General features: G+C 37.1%; 1 protein-coding gene across 9 annotated transcripts in view; it reads left to right on the top strand.

Moving 5' to 3' along the window:
- FOXP1 (forkhead box P1) overlaps positions 1–20,134 on the top strand; it is a 684,912-nt gene that overhangs the window by 651,023 nt on the left and 13,755 nt on the right. For 7 of the 9 annotated variants that reach the window (XM_036737503.1, XM_036737498.1, XM_036737499.1 and 4 more), the window contains 6 exons: positions 606–689; positions 11,665–11,866; positions 11,976–12,055; positions 12,655–12,756; positions 17,246–17,367; positions 19,354–19,423. In XM_036737503.1, the coding sequence (XP_036593398.1) occupies positions 606–689; positions 11,665–11,866; positions 11,976–12,055; positions 12,655–12,756; positions 17,246–17,367; positions 19,354–19,423 (660 nt within the window). The remainder of the gene's footprint in view (positions 1–605; positions 690–11,664; positions 11,867–11,975; positions 12,056–12,654; positions 12,757–17,245; positions 17,368–19,353; positions 19,424–20,134) is intronic. The other 2 variants (XM_036737504.1, XM_036737502.1) reach the window with 1 other exon arrangement.

Raw genomic sequence — 20,134 nt, forward strand, 5'->3', positions numbered from 1 at the left:
AAATGAGCTTCTTCCAACTTCATTCCAAAGGGAGACCTGACATTCTATGTGCCGTTGTTAGTTGTAGTGTGGTTTCCTAGAGCAGAAAATATTTGCCCTCACACTCTATGAATATCCTAGTACTCCACTACCGTTTTAGGATGTGTGTAACAAATTTGAGGTTAATTTTGCGTAAACTGTGTTCATTTGTCTGGGTGTATGTGTCTGTGTGTCTGTGTTTCACTGTTGCAACAAAGAATTTATGAGATTTAGCTGCATAACTCATTTTCCCTTGGCTTTTCCCTGAGTAGGATTGGTTAATAGACATGATTCACTGTTGTCTTCTAGCTGTCAGAGCTACAATGAAGCCCTTGGTGCCAGCAGGTCTAGAGCTCCCCAGTTAAGAGCCTAATGCATTTTGTATTGAGAAATACACTGGGCATCACAAATTAGTTTTAGTTTGGCAATAGGCATATAGATTTCAAAACAATTAAGCAATAAAAACTGTTTGGTCATGTGCTGTGGTGCCAACAGTTTAATTAGAAATAAGCATCATTTGGGATGTTAAAGTTGTAATGCATTTTATTCATAAAAATAATAGCATTCCTTGTCTACCCTCCCTATAGCTTGCAAAAGACAAAGAGCGCCTACAAGCGATGATGACCCACCTCCATGTGAAGTCAACTGAACCCAAAGCCACCCCTCAGCCTGTAAGTACCAGTATGTGGGATGGTAACCTCAGAACCTCCCTTTGTGGTCTCCTCTCTGTCCAAGAAGTATCATATCCCACTTTAGAAAAGTGTCAAAGAAAGAAAGAAATTGACATAGCCTAGCGTATGTAAACTCGGGTGGATTTTAAGGAGTTCTTTATTTTTTTTTTCATTCATTCAACAAGCATTTTCGTGTTTTACTGTGTTTCTGAGTTAGGTGCTGAGGATGCAAAGACAAAAACAAATCTTCTGAAGGGAGGAGGGAGAGAGAGATGGTAAAGTGAGCGTATTTACTTACTTTACACAGTTAAGTACAAAATGCATATAAATACAGCATCATGGGACAGTGGAAAGAGTGCTGACTCTGGAGTCCAAGCACCTGGATTCCAGTCTTGATTCTGACCCTTTGACTTTGGGCAAGTTGTTTAACTTGTCCCAGTCTTAACTTCTTCATTTTTAAAATAAGGGTCAAATTCAGTGGATTCCAAGGTCCCTTGCTGCTTCCAGCTCTGATTCTCTGAGCCTGTAAGACCATTTCTGGAGTAGGCAGAGGGCCCTAGTATCTGGGGGCCTCAGTTAAATCCTGTGTAAGATACAGCATTTGACCCAAGTCTCACTGAAAACTATAGATTCTAAGAGTGGGAGGTGAGAATGGGAATTCATTCCAGGCTTAGGGGGCAATCTATGTAAGAGAATTAAGCTTAGAGGTACTTCGTAGTGATCAGCCTTCATGTAGAAGCAGATAGGTAGTTGACCTGAATCCTGAATGACATTATCTTAAGGAAAGGCCCTTTCTTGGGCCTCATCTCATATTGTACATCATTACTGTAATGGTTGTGCTTCCCAAATTTGTATATTTCTTTAAGATTTCCTAGTAGTTTTAACTGATTATTCAAAATGGAGAGAGTGCTTTGGTTCTTGATTTTAAGATTTGTCAGATTTAAAGGTACACTGCCTTTATTTGATTTTTGCCTTGAGTCACTGTGTGAAAATTAATTGAGCGTTGACAATCTATAGTTAGTACTAGCAATTTTAATCAATATGCAATGATGCAGCATAATGGCAAAGTATTGGTTTATCTGTTTTGACTGATTTTTTTCTATAAATAAAGCAAACACACACCCATATATGTATGATTTATGGTGATAGAAATAAAACGGAGTCAGACTATTAACCCAGCAAATATGGTAGCCTGCCAAGATACAGTTGGCAGACAAAATTAATGTCTGAAACAGAACACATTACAGAGATATAGAACATAAAATCATTAAACACTCCGCATATCCATTTTTACTAGAAAAGAATTCTCCATTTCCATGTATCCTATAATAAATGGCTGCAAAAGTGATGCGTAGGCTCCTAGAAAACAGCTCCCCAACTTGACAGAACTGTGAAATCCAGAGTCAACTCTGTTGGTCACACACCTTCTTCTTTTAGGAAGGAACCTGGGAATGGCATGAACCCAGTGAAGCAAATTCATTAAACCCCTGAAATTACTTAGGTGACCTTTTGTCAGATGAGTTCAACCAGTCACAAAGGAAACTTCTTGCCAGGAAACTATCTGAAAATCTTCAAATCATTCTAGCCTGCAGGTGAATGTTTCCTTCTGTGATGGGCTTGTGTATATGGACCTAGCAACATGGAAGAGAGAATAAGATTTAGCTTGTACCTTTCCAGGTGGATTAAAAATAACAATGGTAGAATAAGGCTTGGGTCTCCAAACACTAGGCACAGGGGCCTTTGCAAGCATCAGTGCTCCCTTAGGAAGAGGGATTTAAAACTTAAGGAGAAGTAATTGCAAAGAGTCACGTATTGCTCAACTAGTGATCAGTTGAGAGTATTGGCAGGCAGCACCATATGCAAGCCTACTTTAATGAAATCGGCTACAAAAATACCAGTTGGTGTCGCCATGAAGACTAGTGGTAAGCCGCCAATAAACAGGGAATGGCAGCTGAAAAAAAAATGAACAGGGAAAGAAGGTTTGTCTTGATTGGTATTAAAAAAAAATGTTTTACATTCTAGAAAATTATAGCTTTGATGGGGACCTCCTACTAAATTTATTTTTAACTGCTCTATTGAAAATTCTGTACCACTAGTCAACATTATCTCCCAGTTGCTCAGCACAGTGTTTCTTTATTAAAAGAAATAGGCACGAATATTTTTGACTGAAAAATTAATAGCTTTTGAATTCATACACAGCAGGTTTTCTTTTGCAAAGAAGTCCAATATCGCTGCACAGCACTTCTATAACCATTTATTTAGAGTCCAAGTCAAGCCTTTGACAGCCAGAGCAGTGTTACAAGCCAACATAAAGAACTCCAAGATGTAAACCAACAATAGGCAGTCTGTGTGAGGTTTGCCATTGTCAAATACATAGATTGTTTGGATTAGTTTATGTAAATGTACTGTTGTATTACCCTTTGAAAAAAAAAAGATCACATTTGTATATGAAAAGTGGTTTCCTTCACAGGCAGCATTATAAATTCCTTATCCTTTAACTTACATGTTAGAAGTAAAAATTGGTGCCTGACAGGCCTATATTGTGTGACATTCTGTTGCTGGATTGAAACTGCCTTCTTTTCATTTATTGAAAAATAGAAAATTTTATTATAGATACCATCTTATAAATCAGAAATTATTAAAATAGGTATAGCATAGGTATAGCTGGAGCATCTGGAAATTAATTATAAAATGTAGAAGTATGGTATTTTGCATAAATTTTGTCTTCCTTGTGAAAAAAATACACATGCCCCTGCAAACTCCCAATTCTTTTAACGTCATGGTTCCAGGGATATCTGGTGACCATGTCTGTTGTATGGAACTTTCATGAGTGGTTAATTTATTCCTCCCTAAGTAATAGAATACTAGATGTAGGTCAGGATTAGTAGCCATATGTCTGTCTCTTCATTTTAAACCATTTGTTATCAGTGATTCAAACCCAGCGGAACATGTGGACTTTCATATTATGGCCTATCCAGTGGCAGGATAGTTTACTAAAAAATACTTTTTTTTCCTATTTTTACCTAAGGGACTTTTATGCTTATTTTTTGACTTGTCAGTAACTAGATGATAGAAGTGTAGTCAAGCTTCTTCCTTTGAAAGGAATTCCGTTTGCCCAACATTTGCCCTTCATCCTACTTAATTGTCCTGTTGTCCCCTCATTTGGTTGCATCAAAAAAAGTTGTTATAGCACTTTAGGATACTCCGAATAGCAGCAGATCCTCAGTTTCTATTTGGCATTACCCACAGAAGCAAGGTTACTCCCTGCTGTAGTATTTTTTTTTCAGATCCATTAATGTTAAATAGCATGTTTTTTACTCAGTTTGTTCTTCAAGACCTCAGAAATAGGACCAGCCTTTTTAATCATTGGTGGGTTCAGTTGGTTTGGTAAGTTTTCAAGTCAGTTAGGTTCCTGCTTTATTCCAGGAACTGTGGCAGATGCTTTGGCATATACAAACCAAATCAAAGCAGGACCTGCTTTTGTAGTGCTTACCTCAAGTTCCAAGGGCCAACCCTCCACAATTTCACCTCCACCTACCTGCTTATACTTTTACAATTCCCTAATTGGGAATAAAACCCTTCCTCACAATATAGAAATAAGGCTTAAAATGAAAAATACACTTAAGAGGGTGATATGTTTCCACTGGTGACTCATCTCAGAGAGGAATTGGAGCACCTGAAATTTCAAGAACGTAGAAAGAAGAAGAAAAAGAAAACTTAAGGTGAAGGGGAAGTGAGGCTAGGAACTTCGAAGAGGAGCTTCCTATTTGTCAAGAATTACCGGTGCATGGAAAGACATTTGATGTTTCACTGGGAGATGTATTGACATTTGTTGGTACATGCAAAGTATTCCTTGGAAGATACTTTGTTGGTCCATGTGTATGCACAGTTAGAAGGAATTCCACTGTTTTGAATCTTTCTGCTCAGATCCATTGAGAGCAAATCAAAACTTTTTCACTGGAGGTAATCATGCAGAGATAGGATCATTTTATCCTAGATGTTGTGAGGAAGTTTCATGTTTCAGGTAGAGGTTGGATTAGATGATCACAAAGTTTCTTACTGAGATTTTGACTCTATAATTCACAGTAAGATAAAAATTTTTAAAAAAATTATTGTGATAAATTTGGTTGATGCATATTGGTCATAGAGACTCTGAATGTGGTACATTTTCATCCCAAATGAAGGAAACATAACTGCATATTGTTGGAAGGCAAATATCTCCTTCTTTACCCCAGGAGTTTCACATTCAGCTCCTTCAAAGTAAATGCTGTCATCAATAGGGTGTAATTTACAAAGGTATTTCCTGAGAGTGTTTTCCACAATACAAAACAATTAACAACAACCCAGTAGTATCTTCATTTTGACTTTTCTTCCTAATTATTTTTTTTAATTTCAGTAGACATCACTGTGTCAGGAAAACCATAAATGATTTTTTATAATATTGGTAAAAGTTGCCAACTGCTTTGGAATATTACTTAACATCAAAGAACAACTCCCTATACAAGGGGGGAAAATAGCATTCTTTTATACCAGTGGACAAGTAATTATGTGTACCTGGTAGTACATCCATCTTTATGAAATTGACATAAAACATTTACAGGGACTTGGGCATTTTAAATGAAATGCACTGTTAGATATTCCTTTTTTATGTATTTTCTTTTACTCTACCATAGCAATTAGGACTGTTTGGAAAGTGTTTTTAGCAACTGTAAAAACAAAGTATCCAAAAAGCCTTTTAACTGTTGAAGTAATGACTGAGCATTCTAGTTACTGTAACTATACTTTATAGTTTGAAAAATAATGTTATACAGCAATGAAAAGAGATTCTCAAATGCAGCACACAAAAGCCGTTTTTATATACTGTTTTTCATTAAGTCCCACTCCTCAACTTAGGTTTCTTTAGTATCACTGCCAATAATAACACCTGCTAAATGATTACTCTTTGCCAGAGCCAGCATCTAATATAGCAGTGTGTCCAGACTGAAATAGTAAAGGAAGACACCATCTCCTGACAAAGCCTTAGGCCACCACCCACTGCACTGCCCTCCCTTCTGTGTGGGAACTCCCCTGCTGCCTTCAGAAACAGTCTTTAAAGAAGAGTGATTAATGTCCAGACACTCTCAGCAGTTACAGCATCAGCTTTAGCTCTGATCTGACCAGCAGTACTGATGGCAGACAAGCTGGTTCCCCAAACCAACCATGCTGTCCCACTGTTGTGTACAATTAGGACACTTGGTGTTTGGGTTTCAGTCTTGTCTTTTGTTCCTATAAGACATGAAATGAACACAAACAAAAATAAAACTGAGTTCTTACGGAGCCACTTAAAACGAGTCCATTTCTGTCAACGGGTTGCTTCACTGATTTGTTTATGAACATTGTTGGTGACTCACACATCATCTTTAAAGGGGAAGGAAGGTTACCGTTTAGCAGTAAAGGTTAATAAAAAGTATTAAGCAGGATATTGAAGGTTGATACAATCATGATAGTTTATGGAAATGCTGTATTAGTTAATGTTTCCTTGCTTGTTATTTCGCAGCCGAACTGCCAGGAGAGGAGGTCTGACTCCCAAGTATAAATAACTTTCTTAATACAAAGAAAATAATAAAACTTGGGAGTTTCTTCAGCCAGAGTCAGTGACACAGATCTCTCGAAGTTTCAGAGAGGCTATCTTAGGGCGAAATCACCACACGATGGAAACTGCTGCAAACAAAATGTTAGGTGTTACCAACTTTTCTAAACATAGCAACTTCTTTTTAAATAGAAAATGAACACAATAAGAAAAAGCAGGTTTCCATCAGGAAAAGAAACCCTCCCAGTCCAATCCCTTCCTGCTCTTTGCCCCTGTATAATTATCTTCTAAAACCTCAACTGCAATCAGAAACCGAGCACACACAGACTTTCATTTCTAATTGATGATTATATTAAGATTTAATAGTTTACAATTAAGATGAATATTTCAAGATTACAACAAAACCAACACTATTCATAATTTGTGCTTATGTTCTAATTCCATAATTAATTTTTTGTCTACATTTTATAGATACCCCTTAATTAAAAAAAGGAAGTTTGGAATGAAAATAGAGCCTGTTTCTAATCCTTTCTCCACCCTCAGTATTCTCTTTCCTGTGACCTCAGCCCTATAAGACCATTCCCTCTTCAAGGAAAGTTGATAGTATCATCAAACAGAAGTGCAAAAGTAAACCTTCCATAGCAACTGCCAAGGTCGCCTTTTGCTTCACTTGGTGGTTGGTCCATTTCACAGACGGTTGTGGGAGAGGAAGCCCCCAATATTCTGGAGTCCCAGCTTCGTGTTCTTTTCCTCACAGACTGCAGTCATGTTTAATTTGGAAACTGGGCTCTTTTGGCAAATTAGCAATTAGAACAATTTTGTGGGAATATGTATATGTGTCATTAGTTTTCCTGCAAATTAATAGCAAGAGCAGAGGTCAGGCAGAAATTTTCCACTTGACTGCAGCTCCTCTGTTGAGATTTGGCACTTTGTTTTGGAACGGCCACAGCTGCTCCAAGCCACACTCTTCCTCTAGGAACTGTCTTTTAATTAGTTTACCTCATAGCCATTATTACAAATATTACTGCCTTCCCTCCTTGAAATAGAATTACTGTTTCTACAAAATATTCCAGTGACATCTTGCACCACTGCACATTGATGGTGGGGGTCATTCGAATGCAGCGTTTAATCATTAGATCACCTCCATAAGCATCTCCTAATTAGAGTCCTTACAATACAATTTTATCTGGTAATTAGCTGAGATTGGCTGCTTCCTCTGTAGCTTATTAGTAGCAGCCCAGCAGTGGGTGTGAATCACAGTGTCATTTGTCAAGCCTGTTAAAGTCCCCTCTTCGCTCTCTTCTTTTTCAGTATTTATTTCTAGTTGCTACCTGTACTCCAAAGCCTGAAGAAATGTTACCCACTTTCAGCTCTTTCAGTGGAGAATGCTGACCTTTATGGGATTTTTTTTTTTTTTTGGTTTTCTCGTAGAAGCAGACCAAGTGTTGTTAAGCTTTTTGTAAAGTAAAATAGTTGAACGTCTTTTGAAATGGATGAAATGTTATCACTCTGACTTTTCCAAAGGAAGAAATCATCGACTGTCCTTATACATGGACACCTAAAATGCTTTGGGTTTGCCAGCAGTTATCAGATGTTTGAGTGGTCTTTGATTTTGTGCAACAGAAATAAAATCCAGTGGGTTTGATCTTTTTTTTCCCTTATGAAATCTGATGGTGCTGGTATGTTATGGCATGATGAAAGCTTATGTTTACTCCATGTTAATTTTTAATACCACATTTTTCCCCAAATATGTAAATGACCTACTGATTTATGAACCACTAGATAATATTTGTAAATCACAAAGGAAAAAAACCAAGCAGTCAAGTGCAAACTTATTAAAAAAAATTCTCCAACAAATTAGTTCCAAGGGGGAGCCTATAAGCCAAATTAGGAATGATAATGATTTGTTCACTTTGTTAACTGATTATTAAGGAAATCATAAGAAGAGCTCTGCCCTTTTAGGAGTCTGTCTGCCACCATGTTTTTTTCAAAGCAGGATGGCTCCAAGCAGGGACCTGCTGGTACAGTCACATCTGCAGAGGGTCTTGGTTTCATGAATTAATTTCTTTGGGGCTTTGCTTGAATTGATGCTTATGTGGACTGTGGCAGGCTAGCTCAATTGCTTTGAGTATGGTGCTAATGAAGCCAAGCTCATGGGTCACATCCCAGTGGGGGTCAGTTGGCTTTATACTTCTCCATTGGCATAGTCTGCTCCCTTAACCCTGACCAGCTATCAGGTAAATGTGTGCCGCTGAATCACAAGGGTAAGCCCTTCAGGAGGTTGTGGTTGGATAATTGCAAATGTACCAGCAAAAAGGAGAGGGGGTGGGTAGGGGACAGGTAAGGAAAGTACTCTAAACAAATGGCTCTACTTGATGGAGGGTCACTAGTGTCATCTTTCCATTTAAATAAACATTTAAGTACTTGAAGGCATTGGAGATTCACACACACACACACACACACACACACACACACACACTCACTCACTTTCCTGACCTTGAGGAGCAGATATTTTATTTGAGGGGTATATATAACATGTTCATAGATGAGTGAACACAAGGTAATTTTGAGGAAGAAGGGAGTGTTAATGGGGCACTGGGTGAGGAATCCAGGAAAATTTCGCCAGAGAAGTTATACCTGAGATAAAGAGGGTCTCTGAGAGGCAGAAATAAGGAGGGACGAGTAAGATAAAGTCTAGGAATGGAGGAGCAAGAAGACTTAGTATAATTTAACCGAGGTAGGAGATGAAATGTGGAGTTTGGTGAACAGCTAGTATTCCACGTGTGGAGAATGCAAAATAGAGTAATGTATTAAAATAAGCTTCCCCTAAATATTTTAATTGATGGGTTTTGATGTAAGAAGCTTTTCAACAACAAGCAAACAACCCCCTGGAAAAGCATATATCCACTGTAAACCATTATGTAGGACTGCTTGGTGGAGTAATTGCAATCATGTAAATTTCCACTTTTATTTTACCATTTATTAAGTCCCTTATCTTGAATCTCTTGGTAATAGCATTTAAGTCAGCCTTTACTTAAGCTCTTGTGCTTGTCATTCTTTTGCCTCTGCTTCTTTCTCTTTGCTTCAGTTCATACAGGATTTCCCATATTTCTCTGAATTAAGTTGTGTTCAAGCTTCCTTGCTGTGTGCCTGTGCACCACAATTTGCTAAACCCTTCCTCAATTGTTTTTCTCCACTTTTTTGCTATTACAGATATTACTACCATTAATTTGGGGGTGGGGAGTGGTAAATGCAAGCCTTTTTTTCCTGTCAGTAACCTCTTTGGGCCTTAAACTCAAGTTGATTAAAGGTGTGAGAAATTCTGTAACTTTTCCTACAAAATTCCAAAATTGTTTCCCAGAACCAATCCCTGTTTGCGTTTTGTGCCATGTATTTCATCTTAAAAGTTAATATTTCCTGAATCTCTCAGAATTTCCTTTTAAAAGAGAAAAAGTACATACAACATTAACCTGTGATGGAATTCTATATACAGTGTATAGGAATTTTAAAACAATTATATCTCCAACATCATTAGAAACCAAATAACTGTTTACAATCCCTAATATGCAAATATATTTAAGATTCTTTTTATGATGTGGAGATTGGCTCTTTTAGATATATTTGTCTATTTGCATATATTTTTAATCACATATCAATAAGATGCCCCATCCCCAAACAACCCTCAATAAATAGTATGACCATAGAAATATAGAGATAGGTAAATAAATCTTTTCTCTAAATGATGTTTATTATGAAGGACCTTAAAACTATTTTAAAATTATTTCACCAACAGCATATCAAAGAACTGATTTTATCAGAATAGTGGTATGGAATTCCTATCAATGCAGATCTCTGTCCATCTATAATTGATAGTCTTGGAAGTAGTAAAGCATAAATTAGTGAAGCATCTAGGGTTTTTTGCTTATTTTTTAGTTGTGTGTGTCTGGGCATCAAAACATATATGCTTAATATTATAATAAGTATATTAAAACTAGGTGTCATTTTTATTTTTTAGAATAGCCAAGTTGAAAGTCATCCCCTCCCCTTCTCTCACACATGCATACACATGCACACACGTACCCAGAAACATCCATGGAATCATGGCAAATACTAATTATTAGAGCATTTTGTACAGAGTAATGGCCAACGTATTTTGATATAGCAAAATCCAAAGAGTTGATAGCCTCTTTGAAACATTTTTAATAAAATATTTTGCTTTTCTTAATCACATCCCCCTGTCATCATCTGGCCATTTAAAGATCTCGGTACGCCTCCTACCTACCTTCCCAGTCTTATTTCCTATTTTCCCCATCATGGCTTCAGTGCTTCAGCTAACCTGCCCTTCTGGCTGTGCCCCTGAGCTTTGTATATTCTGTCATTTATTCCTGAAAGGCACTTCCTCCTTCCCTTCACCTCAGTTCAATTAAGCACCAACTTTGTGACCCAGACACTCTGCTGAGCAGTGAAGTTGCAAAGATAAAAACAAATGCCCATGCCCACTATGTCATTTATTTTCTTTGTAGAATCTGCAGCTTCTTTCAGTGCCAGCACAGGTCCCACTGCCTAAATGACGCCTTTCATAATGCCCCTTCTTTCCCAGCTGTTCCCTCCCTCTTGAAATTACTTTCTATTTTAAAATCCACTTGGTATTTACTTATCTTTGATCATGTTGTGTCTACCCGGTAGAATGTAAATCGCTTGAGGGCAAGGATTCTCTTTCATTTTTGTCTTTATCTCCTACCCACTAGCACTATATCTGACACGAAGAAAGTGCTTAAGAAATGTTGGCTAAATTAGTCAACTCAACAGATTGAAAATATGAAGACACACCCACTTCTATGAATATCATTGTAATGTTAATTAGTATACAAAGTAAATAATATTTTCTGGCTATTTATACAGTCATACATTGGAATCATGAGAAAATAATTCTGTGAAAATGTTCGTTTTAAAGAAAAGCTCATGTTCACAATTCTCTCAGCAGTTGTTTTTTATAGATTTTCATCCTATAATCAGTGGATTTTAGTACAGTTTGGTTTCAAGAATATTGTTAGGTTTGCTTTAAAGGGGAATGAAGATGCTGAGTTCTTCCTGGGTCAAATGTTCAGTCATTCTTCGAGATACAAGGAAAAACAACTGGTCCGTTTTCCAGCCATCCCCCTGTCTGCCCACCAGAACTTACCTAACACTAAGAAAATGATTACTATTTTTGCCAATGAAAGATAAACCACCACAGATAAATTGTCTTTTTCAGTGGAAGTTCTCGTTGAGTCTCCATTGACAATTCCCTGTTCTGCTGATGTCTTCACAGTAATAAATCTAGACTTGCCTTATTCTTGTGTGGCTTTCAATGAGTTTCTTGTTAGGAAGGTCTTTCAAAACAGAGTTTCTCACTTTTCTTCCTAGTTGAATCTGGTATCAAGCGTCACACTCTCCAAAACAGCATCGGAGGCTTCTCCACAGAGCTTACCTCATACTCCCACTACCCCTACAACACCCATCACTCCTGTCACCCAAGGACCTTCTGTCATCACTACCACCAGCATGCACAATGTGGGACCCATCAGAAGGCGGTACTCGGACAAATACAACGTGCCCATTTCTTCAGGTAACTGCTTTATTCCTCTTTGTAAGAAATCTTACCTTTTAGATCACTACATATTAGCATTTTGATTTTTGTAAAAGTGAAAATTAACAGGACAATGATTCTTATTTAGCAGATATTGCGCAGAACCAAGAATTTTATAAGAACGCAGAAGTTAGACCACCCTTTACGTATGCATCTTTAATTAGGCAGGTAAGTAAATTCACCCAAAAGAGAATCACAAAAAGCACACATGTCTCTGTACATCGTATATTGATGAAATAGATTTAAAACCGTTTAGTATGCAGGCATGCTCAAACCTTTTCTATAAGGTTTTTTAAAACTGCAATATATAACATAATTGCTTTTGATTAAGTATTACAATACGATGTGATTATTAGGAAATTCATTTCACACAACAGTGAAAATGAGCCTGTTTAAAGATGGCAAGTCAATTATCACAAGCTACAGTAATCTCTGATCCCTAGAATTAATCTGAGCTCTAAATAATTACTGAGCTTTAATCAGCTAGTGAAATGTTTTGCATTTCTCTTTGATTCTGCTTTATGAATGACTAATAAATTAATATTTCTGTAAGGAAACAGAAATAAAAACTCAAAACAATTAGATAATTCCATTTTGAATTTTGCTGTTGAACTGTTAAATACAACCATTAATCTTAGATCATTTTGTGAAAGTCTTCTTAGGATTTTTGCTCTAAATCACAATGGTTTAATATTTTCAAAGAAAGGTATGATGGTGATTGTGCGGAAATGGTCATAAATTCTCTTCCATTATTATTCATGTCATAGGCAATTCTTGAATCTCCAGAAAAGCAACTAACCCTAAATGAAATCTATAACTGGTTCACACGAATGTTTGCTTACTTCCGGCGCAATGCAGCAACATGGAAGGTAAGCCTTTGCATACACCTTCCTCTTGTCTTTGGTTTTTACCATGTCTAAAATAGACAGTGCCAACAGATGACATGATACAGTTGTAACACCACGAGGGCATTAAATCTATATTGCTTGTTTTGACACACAAAAACGATCTCATCCACAGGAATGATTTGAGATTTGGCAGGAAACTTCTTCCGTCTTTGAAAAGCACTAATTGAAGCCTCTCATTATTGGCTTTCTCTCCCATGATTATACCAGTTCATCTGTGGTTGTTGCTCTTAGCAGTGAAATTCTATCTTTCCAGCTGGAATATGTAGGATAAAGGGATAGAGTGTTATATTGGGCTTGTCTTGTTACTTACACAAAGCTTTCATTCTTCTAGTCCTTCACCCACAACCGTCATTAGTGGAGATGGATAATTTGTTTCTCGACCAATTGATACCTGGAAAAAATATTCTATCATCTTGTCATAACTCTCTGGTTTATAATTAGGTTGGATAAAAATTAACCCATGGGATGGGAAAAGCCGGAATGATATAAGCTAGGCTATTTGTTTTTCGGTTGACTGGTTTTTTGTTTTATTTTGTTTTGTTTTTGGAGTATGATGGACTTGTCTTTCACAGTGTGAAGTGGCTTCAGACATAGATACTGCTCTCCCTCCCCAAACAAATGTCTTTTCCTTGTGAATAGAACAACAACCACAACAAAAGACTTGTATCTCCCTATAACTCTCTTTGCAGTGATCTCTCAGGGTCTCATTCAGTTCCACCATTCTATGAGTTTATATGATTGAGGTCAGGGTAAAGCAACTCCCTAATAGGATTCAATTGCAAGGTGGTGTCAGGGCATGGACCATCAAAGTTCCAGTGTACTCCCACTAAGTTTCTTTCTTTTTTGTTATGTTATTTTATTTGAGCCAGTTCCTGGGAACCATAGAGCTCCCTTTCAGATGAGGATGAGCCATCATCATGTGTGTTATCTGGAGCATTAGATGCTGGATTTTGTTTATTTTTTTTTTCTTAAATGGTGATAGGATCTAAAAATAGCTTGTTCCCAAAAAGGGGAGATAAGTATTATTTATTTTATCCAAAATACACAAAATAATCCCTTTGTTTTTTCTAATAACTACAATGGAAGAAATACTATTTTGTGTCAAAATACTTTTAAAATTAATGTTTATAATTATATTATACTTAGGATGGATAGGATTAACTGAACACTATCACCGGGCCCTAGGCTATGCAGATCAAATAGCGAGACCCGCTAGCAAATCAACAATAAGGAAATTTGGTTTTTGAGGTAAAAATGTACGAAGAGCCTTGAACTTGATTTAGAATTTGGGTCCAGTACCATCCTGGTCAACATTTAGGGAACTACAAGGCCTGAAGAAGAAAGAAAATAGCTTACCTTTATTTAAAATAACAAACTCTTAGACATTGACATACTTTTTAGACTTACGGTTTCAAACGTAACTTTTTCACATGTATAAAATGCAGATGTAAGTGCTCTTAAATAGTGATGATCATAATTGAAATGATTGAATGCCTAATATATACCCACGGTTACTTATTTACATTATTGTCCATCTTAGATACAGAATTAGATGGCAAGTTAAGGTTATGCTTGAGAGGAATCAGTATTTTTAGTATCTATTATCTTTTTAAAAAATGTTCCTTTCAGTTAGTTTGCAATATAACAATGTATGTGTATGCACACACACACAGTCATACACACAAACACACACACACACAAATTTCTATTTTTCCTATGCAAATTTATATACATAGTCATAAAATCAAGATGGTGCAACCACAGTGTGTTTTAGGAGAAATTTTCTCTCTTTACAAGTTTGTACTCTACATTTTTTCACTTCAATTAATTGCCTTAAAATGTCAGATAATGATTGGTAATTAAATGTAGCTAGTATTTATATAAAACTTTGAGGTTTGCAAAGCGCTTAACAAATATCTCATTTTATCTTCACAACATTCCTGGGAATTAGGAACTAGTATAAACATTTTACGGATGAGGGGTCTGATGGAGAGAGATATTAAGTGACTTGCCCAGGGTCACATGGCTAGTAAGTATGTGAGGTCAAATTTGAACTCAGGTCTTCCTGCTGGATGGCTCAAGGGATAGAGTGATAGTCCTGGAATCAGAAGACTTGTCATCTTCCTGACTGCAGATCTGGTCTCAGACATTTGCTAGCTACGTGACCCTGGTCAAGTCACTTTACTCTATTTGCCTCATTTCCCTCATCTGTAAAATGAGCTGGAGAAGGAAATGGCAAACCACTCCAGTATCTTTGCCAAGAAAACCCCAAATGGGGTCATGAAGGGTCAGACATGACTGAAAATAACTGAGCTACAACTTCCTTACTCCAAGTCCAGCATTCTATTCACTGAACCACTTGGCTGCTTCACTCAATAATTATTCATGTTACCATTCATTCTTTCCATGTTGAATCTATACCTGGATTTGTTATGAATTTTCTTATTAATTTGTTTGATATTTTACCTTGCACAACAAAGGTGGTTTCTTATATGATGTTTCTGTCAAGCACCTTTTTTGGAAATTGTCTTCAGAGCCTGTTTCTGAGCCACATGAACAGAAAAGTAAAATATCTCTTTACTTTCTTGTCATAGCTAGTCTTTAATTTACATTGAGGGGTAGAGGTGGGGTAGGTCTTGACAGCAGAGCTAAAATGCAAGCACAAGGACCATCCAGTTCAATCTGTCCCTGAACAGTAGCTTACTTGATGAGGGGTCATCTAGTTGGTGTGATCGAACAGAATTTTCTCTGATTGTAGTTCACTAAATGACTTTTGTCAATTAAAAAAAAAATCAAATGCACTCATAAAAAGCAGTTGCCCACGTTGATGGTATGTATAAGAGTGTGCGATGAGGCTCTGAAGGCAGCTCCCAAAGAGGTGATAGAGAAGTGTTTTAAGAAATGAAAAGCAGGGTCATTGAACTATATAGCCTCCAAAAGTGATGACTTTGAATTGTATAGTACACTTATTTTGTTGTGAAGTTCTGAGGGATTTGGCTAAAAAAAAATTCAGTCTTAAGGAACTTTAAAACCATATATTGCCTACCAGGTTTCAATGTGCATTTCTAGAAAGAATTCCTTACTCAGAGCACCCAACAACAGTGAAATTACAAGCCTGGTAAAATAAAAAATAAAACAGAACTTCTAAGCACACCTCCCATGAGCCGCTACCATTTTCCATTGAGATTGGAAAGTTTCAGTCTTGGAGCACACAAATTGGTGATATGCCCATGTACCATGACTGTGCCAGTTCTGAATAGCTCACCAACTGAACAACAAGAATTCTGGCTCTTCTACTTTCTAGCCATGTCCCTTGGCCTAGTTCCTTCACTCGTGAATTAAGGATAATGATTCCTCTCTTGCCCACTACCTCCCAGGCCTAAGGCTTATGTCAGTGAAAGTGCTTTGTAAACCAAAAAAAATGCTAAAAAATGTAAGAGAGTATTACTCAGTTTAAAGCTTTTGCAGGGGAGGGGAGTTTTAAGGCAAATAAAATTAAGAAATCTCTCAAGATAGATCATAAAGATTATCCATCATCCTGAATCCAAGGAAAGCTAGAAAGAATGAGTAGTTTACACCTTTACTTTAAAGTACTTTTAAATAGCAGAGTGTGAATGTCTTAGCTTAGGAATGACCAGCAGAAGGGCACTTTCCACCATAAGGAAGAAACATGTGTCTCTAACAGCAATCAGCTGCAGGGATCTCATCATTTTGCCACCAAGAGCCCTTCCCATGTGTTCTTTTGGCTCTTACTCAGTTCAGTAAGTCACTTGCCAGCAGTGAGGGCCAACTTTTGTTTCTGTATATTAAGGGAAGACATGGCTTAATGATGGATGCTGGTCCATGGGGTGAAGTAGGAGTTGGAGGTTCGGGGGTGGTAGTGGCAAATGCCCTTTAAAGTGAAAGTTATCCCATCAGCAACATGTGGAGATAGCCTTTGATTCCTCAAATAAAACTTAGAAGAATACTTAATAAATGTAAGACTAATAAAAATTTCTAAAGCCAAAACCCTCAATGAGTATCTGATATTGTTAACTCAGAATTTTTCTTTCTCTGTTCTGTTTAAAAAAATTGCACTTTTTTCTAGAAGAGGATTTCATGGTTTAAACAATTTCTATTTTTAAGACATTAATAGTGCTGTTATATGTTTTGTAATGTGAAACCTACTGTTGGTTGGTGTGCATACACGAAAAAAAATTTACTCGTTATCATTTCAGTCTAGTCACTGATCATTTCTAAAGTACTAATTCCTAATTTTGGTCCTGAGATTTTATTTTCACCTTTGGAAAAGAAATTTGTAACTACGTACAAGTGGTCCACGGGGGTGGCAGATAATGGGGATGATTTTAAAAATGCAGACTGTTAGGCTGAATTTACTGCTGTTTTTGGACAATGACAAGCCTTTTCTTATAGAAAATTCTGAATTTTTTCTCTTTTATACCTGCTGCAGAATGCAGTGCGTCATAATCTTAGTCTTCACAAGTGTTTTGTGCGAGTAGAAAACGTTAAAGGGGCAGTATGGACAGTGGATGAAGTAGAGTTCCAAAAACGAAGGCCACAAAAGATCAGTGGGTATGTCCGCCATGTTTGAACTTCTTAGCCTAGCTTGGATCATGCTTACGGTTTCACGTAGAGGCTTTTGGCTGCTAGACGGCATTAGACGAAGAAGGCGGTTTCACGTTGTTTCAGTTAAGGGAACAAAAAAGCATTTCATCACTACTGTTTGTATGCCCACCAGTCTCCCTGACCCTGCTTGCTTGGTGTCCGTTGCATCACATTGCTAGTAGCTTGTAGGCGGCAGTGCATATTAACCCTCACAAACCATTTGCTTATGCTTATCGCATTTTATTTTCTTTTTCCTTTTCCTTGTATTTGATGTCTGTTCTACCCCCAACCCCGCGTCCCTTTGTTTCCACTTCATCTCCTTTGCTGCTGCTCTTGTCCCAGGGTGCCATTCGCACCAATCTCTCCCTGCATAAGTGCTTTATCAGAGTAGAGGATGAGTTTGGGTCCTTTTGGACTGTTGATGATGAAGAGTTTAAACGTGGCCGCCATATTCAACGAGGCCGTCCTCGAAAATACTGCCCTGATGAAAACTTTGACGAGCTTGTTGCACAGTAAGCCTTTTTACTTGCTTTTATTTTTTTTTCTGCTGTTGCTTTGCTTTGCATGGTTGACTCATCTCATGTAGTTTTGCATTTCACCAATAGTGATGCCACACTTTCTTACAATGGAACCAAGTTTTGTGATTGTACTGTACATGTATTGCTCTTATTTCTCTCAATACCAATGCCTTGAATAATGCTTTTTTGACATCTTTAATGCAAATGTTGGTTATAGCAGGAATCAGCAACTTATTGTGACCCTCTAATTGAACAGCGGATAGTGACCCTGTAATTGAGATATATTGTACCAAGTGGAAAGGCAACTTTTACTTAGGTTTGGAATTTGCATTTAATGAGACTCAGGTTAATCTCTTCCTACTGTTCATTCAACATAACAATATAAGTGTTATGAATGATTAAAATGCTCCAAGCATTGGAAATAATTATTAACTCCTAAACATCTTAAAGATGCAATTTATTTCACAAATGTTTCTTAAGTGCCTACATGGAAAGATCACCAAAAAGTAAGCAGTCTTCCTATTGGAAGCAGAAACTTTCCCCATTGTGTCTCTTGTTTGCAGATTTAATATTTTGACTCTTGTTAGGCCATTGAGGTTTAAATACTATCTTGACCTGGTCTGTTCAGAAAAAAAAAAAGACAGTGCCAAATATCCTTCTGTGAGACTCTTAAGTTTCAGAACAGTTGCACATCTCCATTAGTAAAGGGAGTTTCTTCACTAGGATATATTTTACATATAAATTTTTATATTATACTATACTGTGTTATACCTTTTTTACTATGCTGTTTTATAATCTTCTTCCCAGGTTTGGACCTAGTACCAAAGTTTGATACAAAATACAACCTTCTGATATCCCCAGAAATATGCCCCTTCCTATCTCCCGTAATAACTAAGTGGTGCCCCAGAGGCCATGGCCAAGGACTGCTCCGCTGTTTCCCAACCAGTGGGTTCCTTCTGGCTTTATTAAGTGTGCAAGCATTTGCTCCATCAGCCTTGTTTGTCGGTGTTATTAACTAGCTCATGGCAACATATGTACTGCCCTACATCGGCTGGAGCTTTCTTTCTTTTCCCATCAGACCTTTGGTTTTGATAGAGCTTTGGGATGGAAGGATGTCCTGCAAGATTTCTTGTTTGTGATAGAAATTCCTTTCTCCAGTGGACAGCCAAGACTAGTACTCCTACATAATGCTTAGCAAGGCTTTCAAGCAGGTGAGCCTTAAATCACAAATGCCCAGTTTCTAGGTTTTGGAATTCATAGGAACAAATGTCACCTAAATATAACAGTTTTGGTTTTTTGTTTTTCTGGGAGAACCTACCAAATGTATATTTTTTCTGATTTGGAAGGAAAACCAACAGACTTGAAAACAGATCTTAGAGGGTAAATCGAGAGTTGATTGTATTTAACTTTGAGTCTTTATCTTTTTCTTATACAGTAACCCTTCTCTTATTAAAAATATACAGAGCAGCCACGCCTACTGTACACCTCTCAATGCTGCTTTACAGGTAAGATTAATGACTGTACCAAAGATGCAACAGAGGCATGTGTCTTCCCCACTCATTTCAAAATATATTAGCCTTGCTCTAATTAGATATTAAATTTTAATTCCGTTAAACTTTTTTCTTAAGTGCACAAAGCATCATAGTCCCTGGAGGCAAACACATATCAGGCTGCTTCAGCATTAGTCGGATGCTTAGCATTTTGAATATTGTGGCAAAAAAATTAAAAGTTCACTTATTAATATTTATCAGCAGTATCATAATTTCCATCCTCTTATTTCAGAATTTCACTTGAGGCAAAAATACCACAAGTGTAATTACTCTAGCACAGCTATTAATGTGCTGAATGATAGGATACTATGTCACATGACCTTCTATTGTTCCTGGCTTTAAAGAGAAAGCATATCTTTTTTCTTTTAAAGTCTATTTTAGCATGTTTTTCTTTTGTTCTGAAATAAGTATTTAGTTCACTCTGTAAAAGTGAACTGATGATACAGATGTTTTTGTTTAAACTATAGAGATGTCGGAGAAAACGTCTTTGAATTTTGTGCAAAACAGGCGAGATTATGTAACATGCCCATAGAATTTGATGTTGCCTACGGATTCAGAGCGCATTACATAATCTACATTTCAGAAGGAGAGGACGAGTCAATATTAGGCAGACAGAAGTTTGGTTTTCTCTCAGGTATTACTGGGAAAGGTTAGTGGTTGGGCATG

This window comes from Trichosurus vulpecula, chromosome 9, assembly GCF_011100635.1.
Source record: "Trichosurus vulpecula isolate mTriVul1 chromosome 9, mTriVul1.pri, whole genome shotgun sequence".
Classification (NCBI taxonomy): domain Eukaryota; kingdom Metazoa; phylum Chordata; class Mammalia; order Diprotodontia; family Phalangeridae; genus Trichosurus; species Trichosurus vulpecula.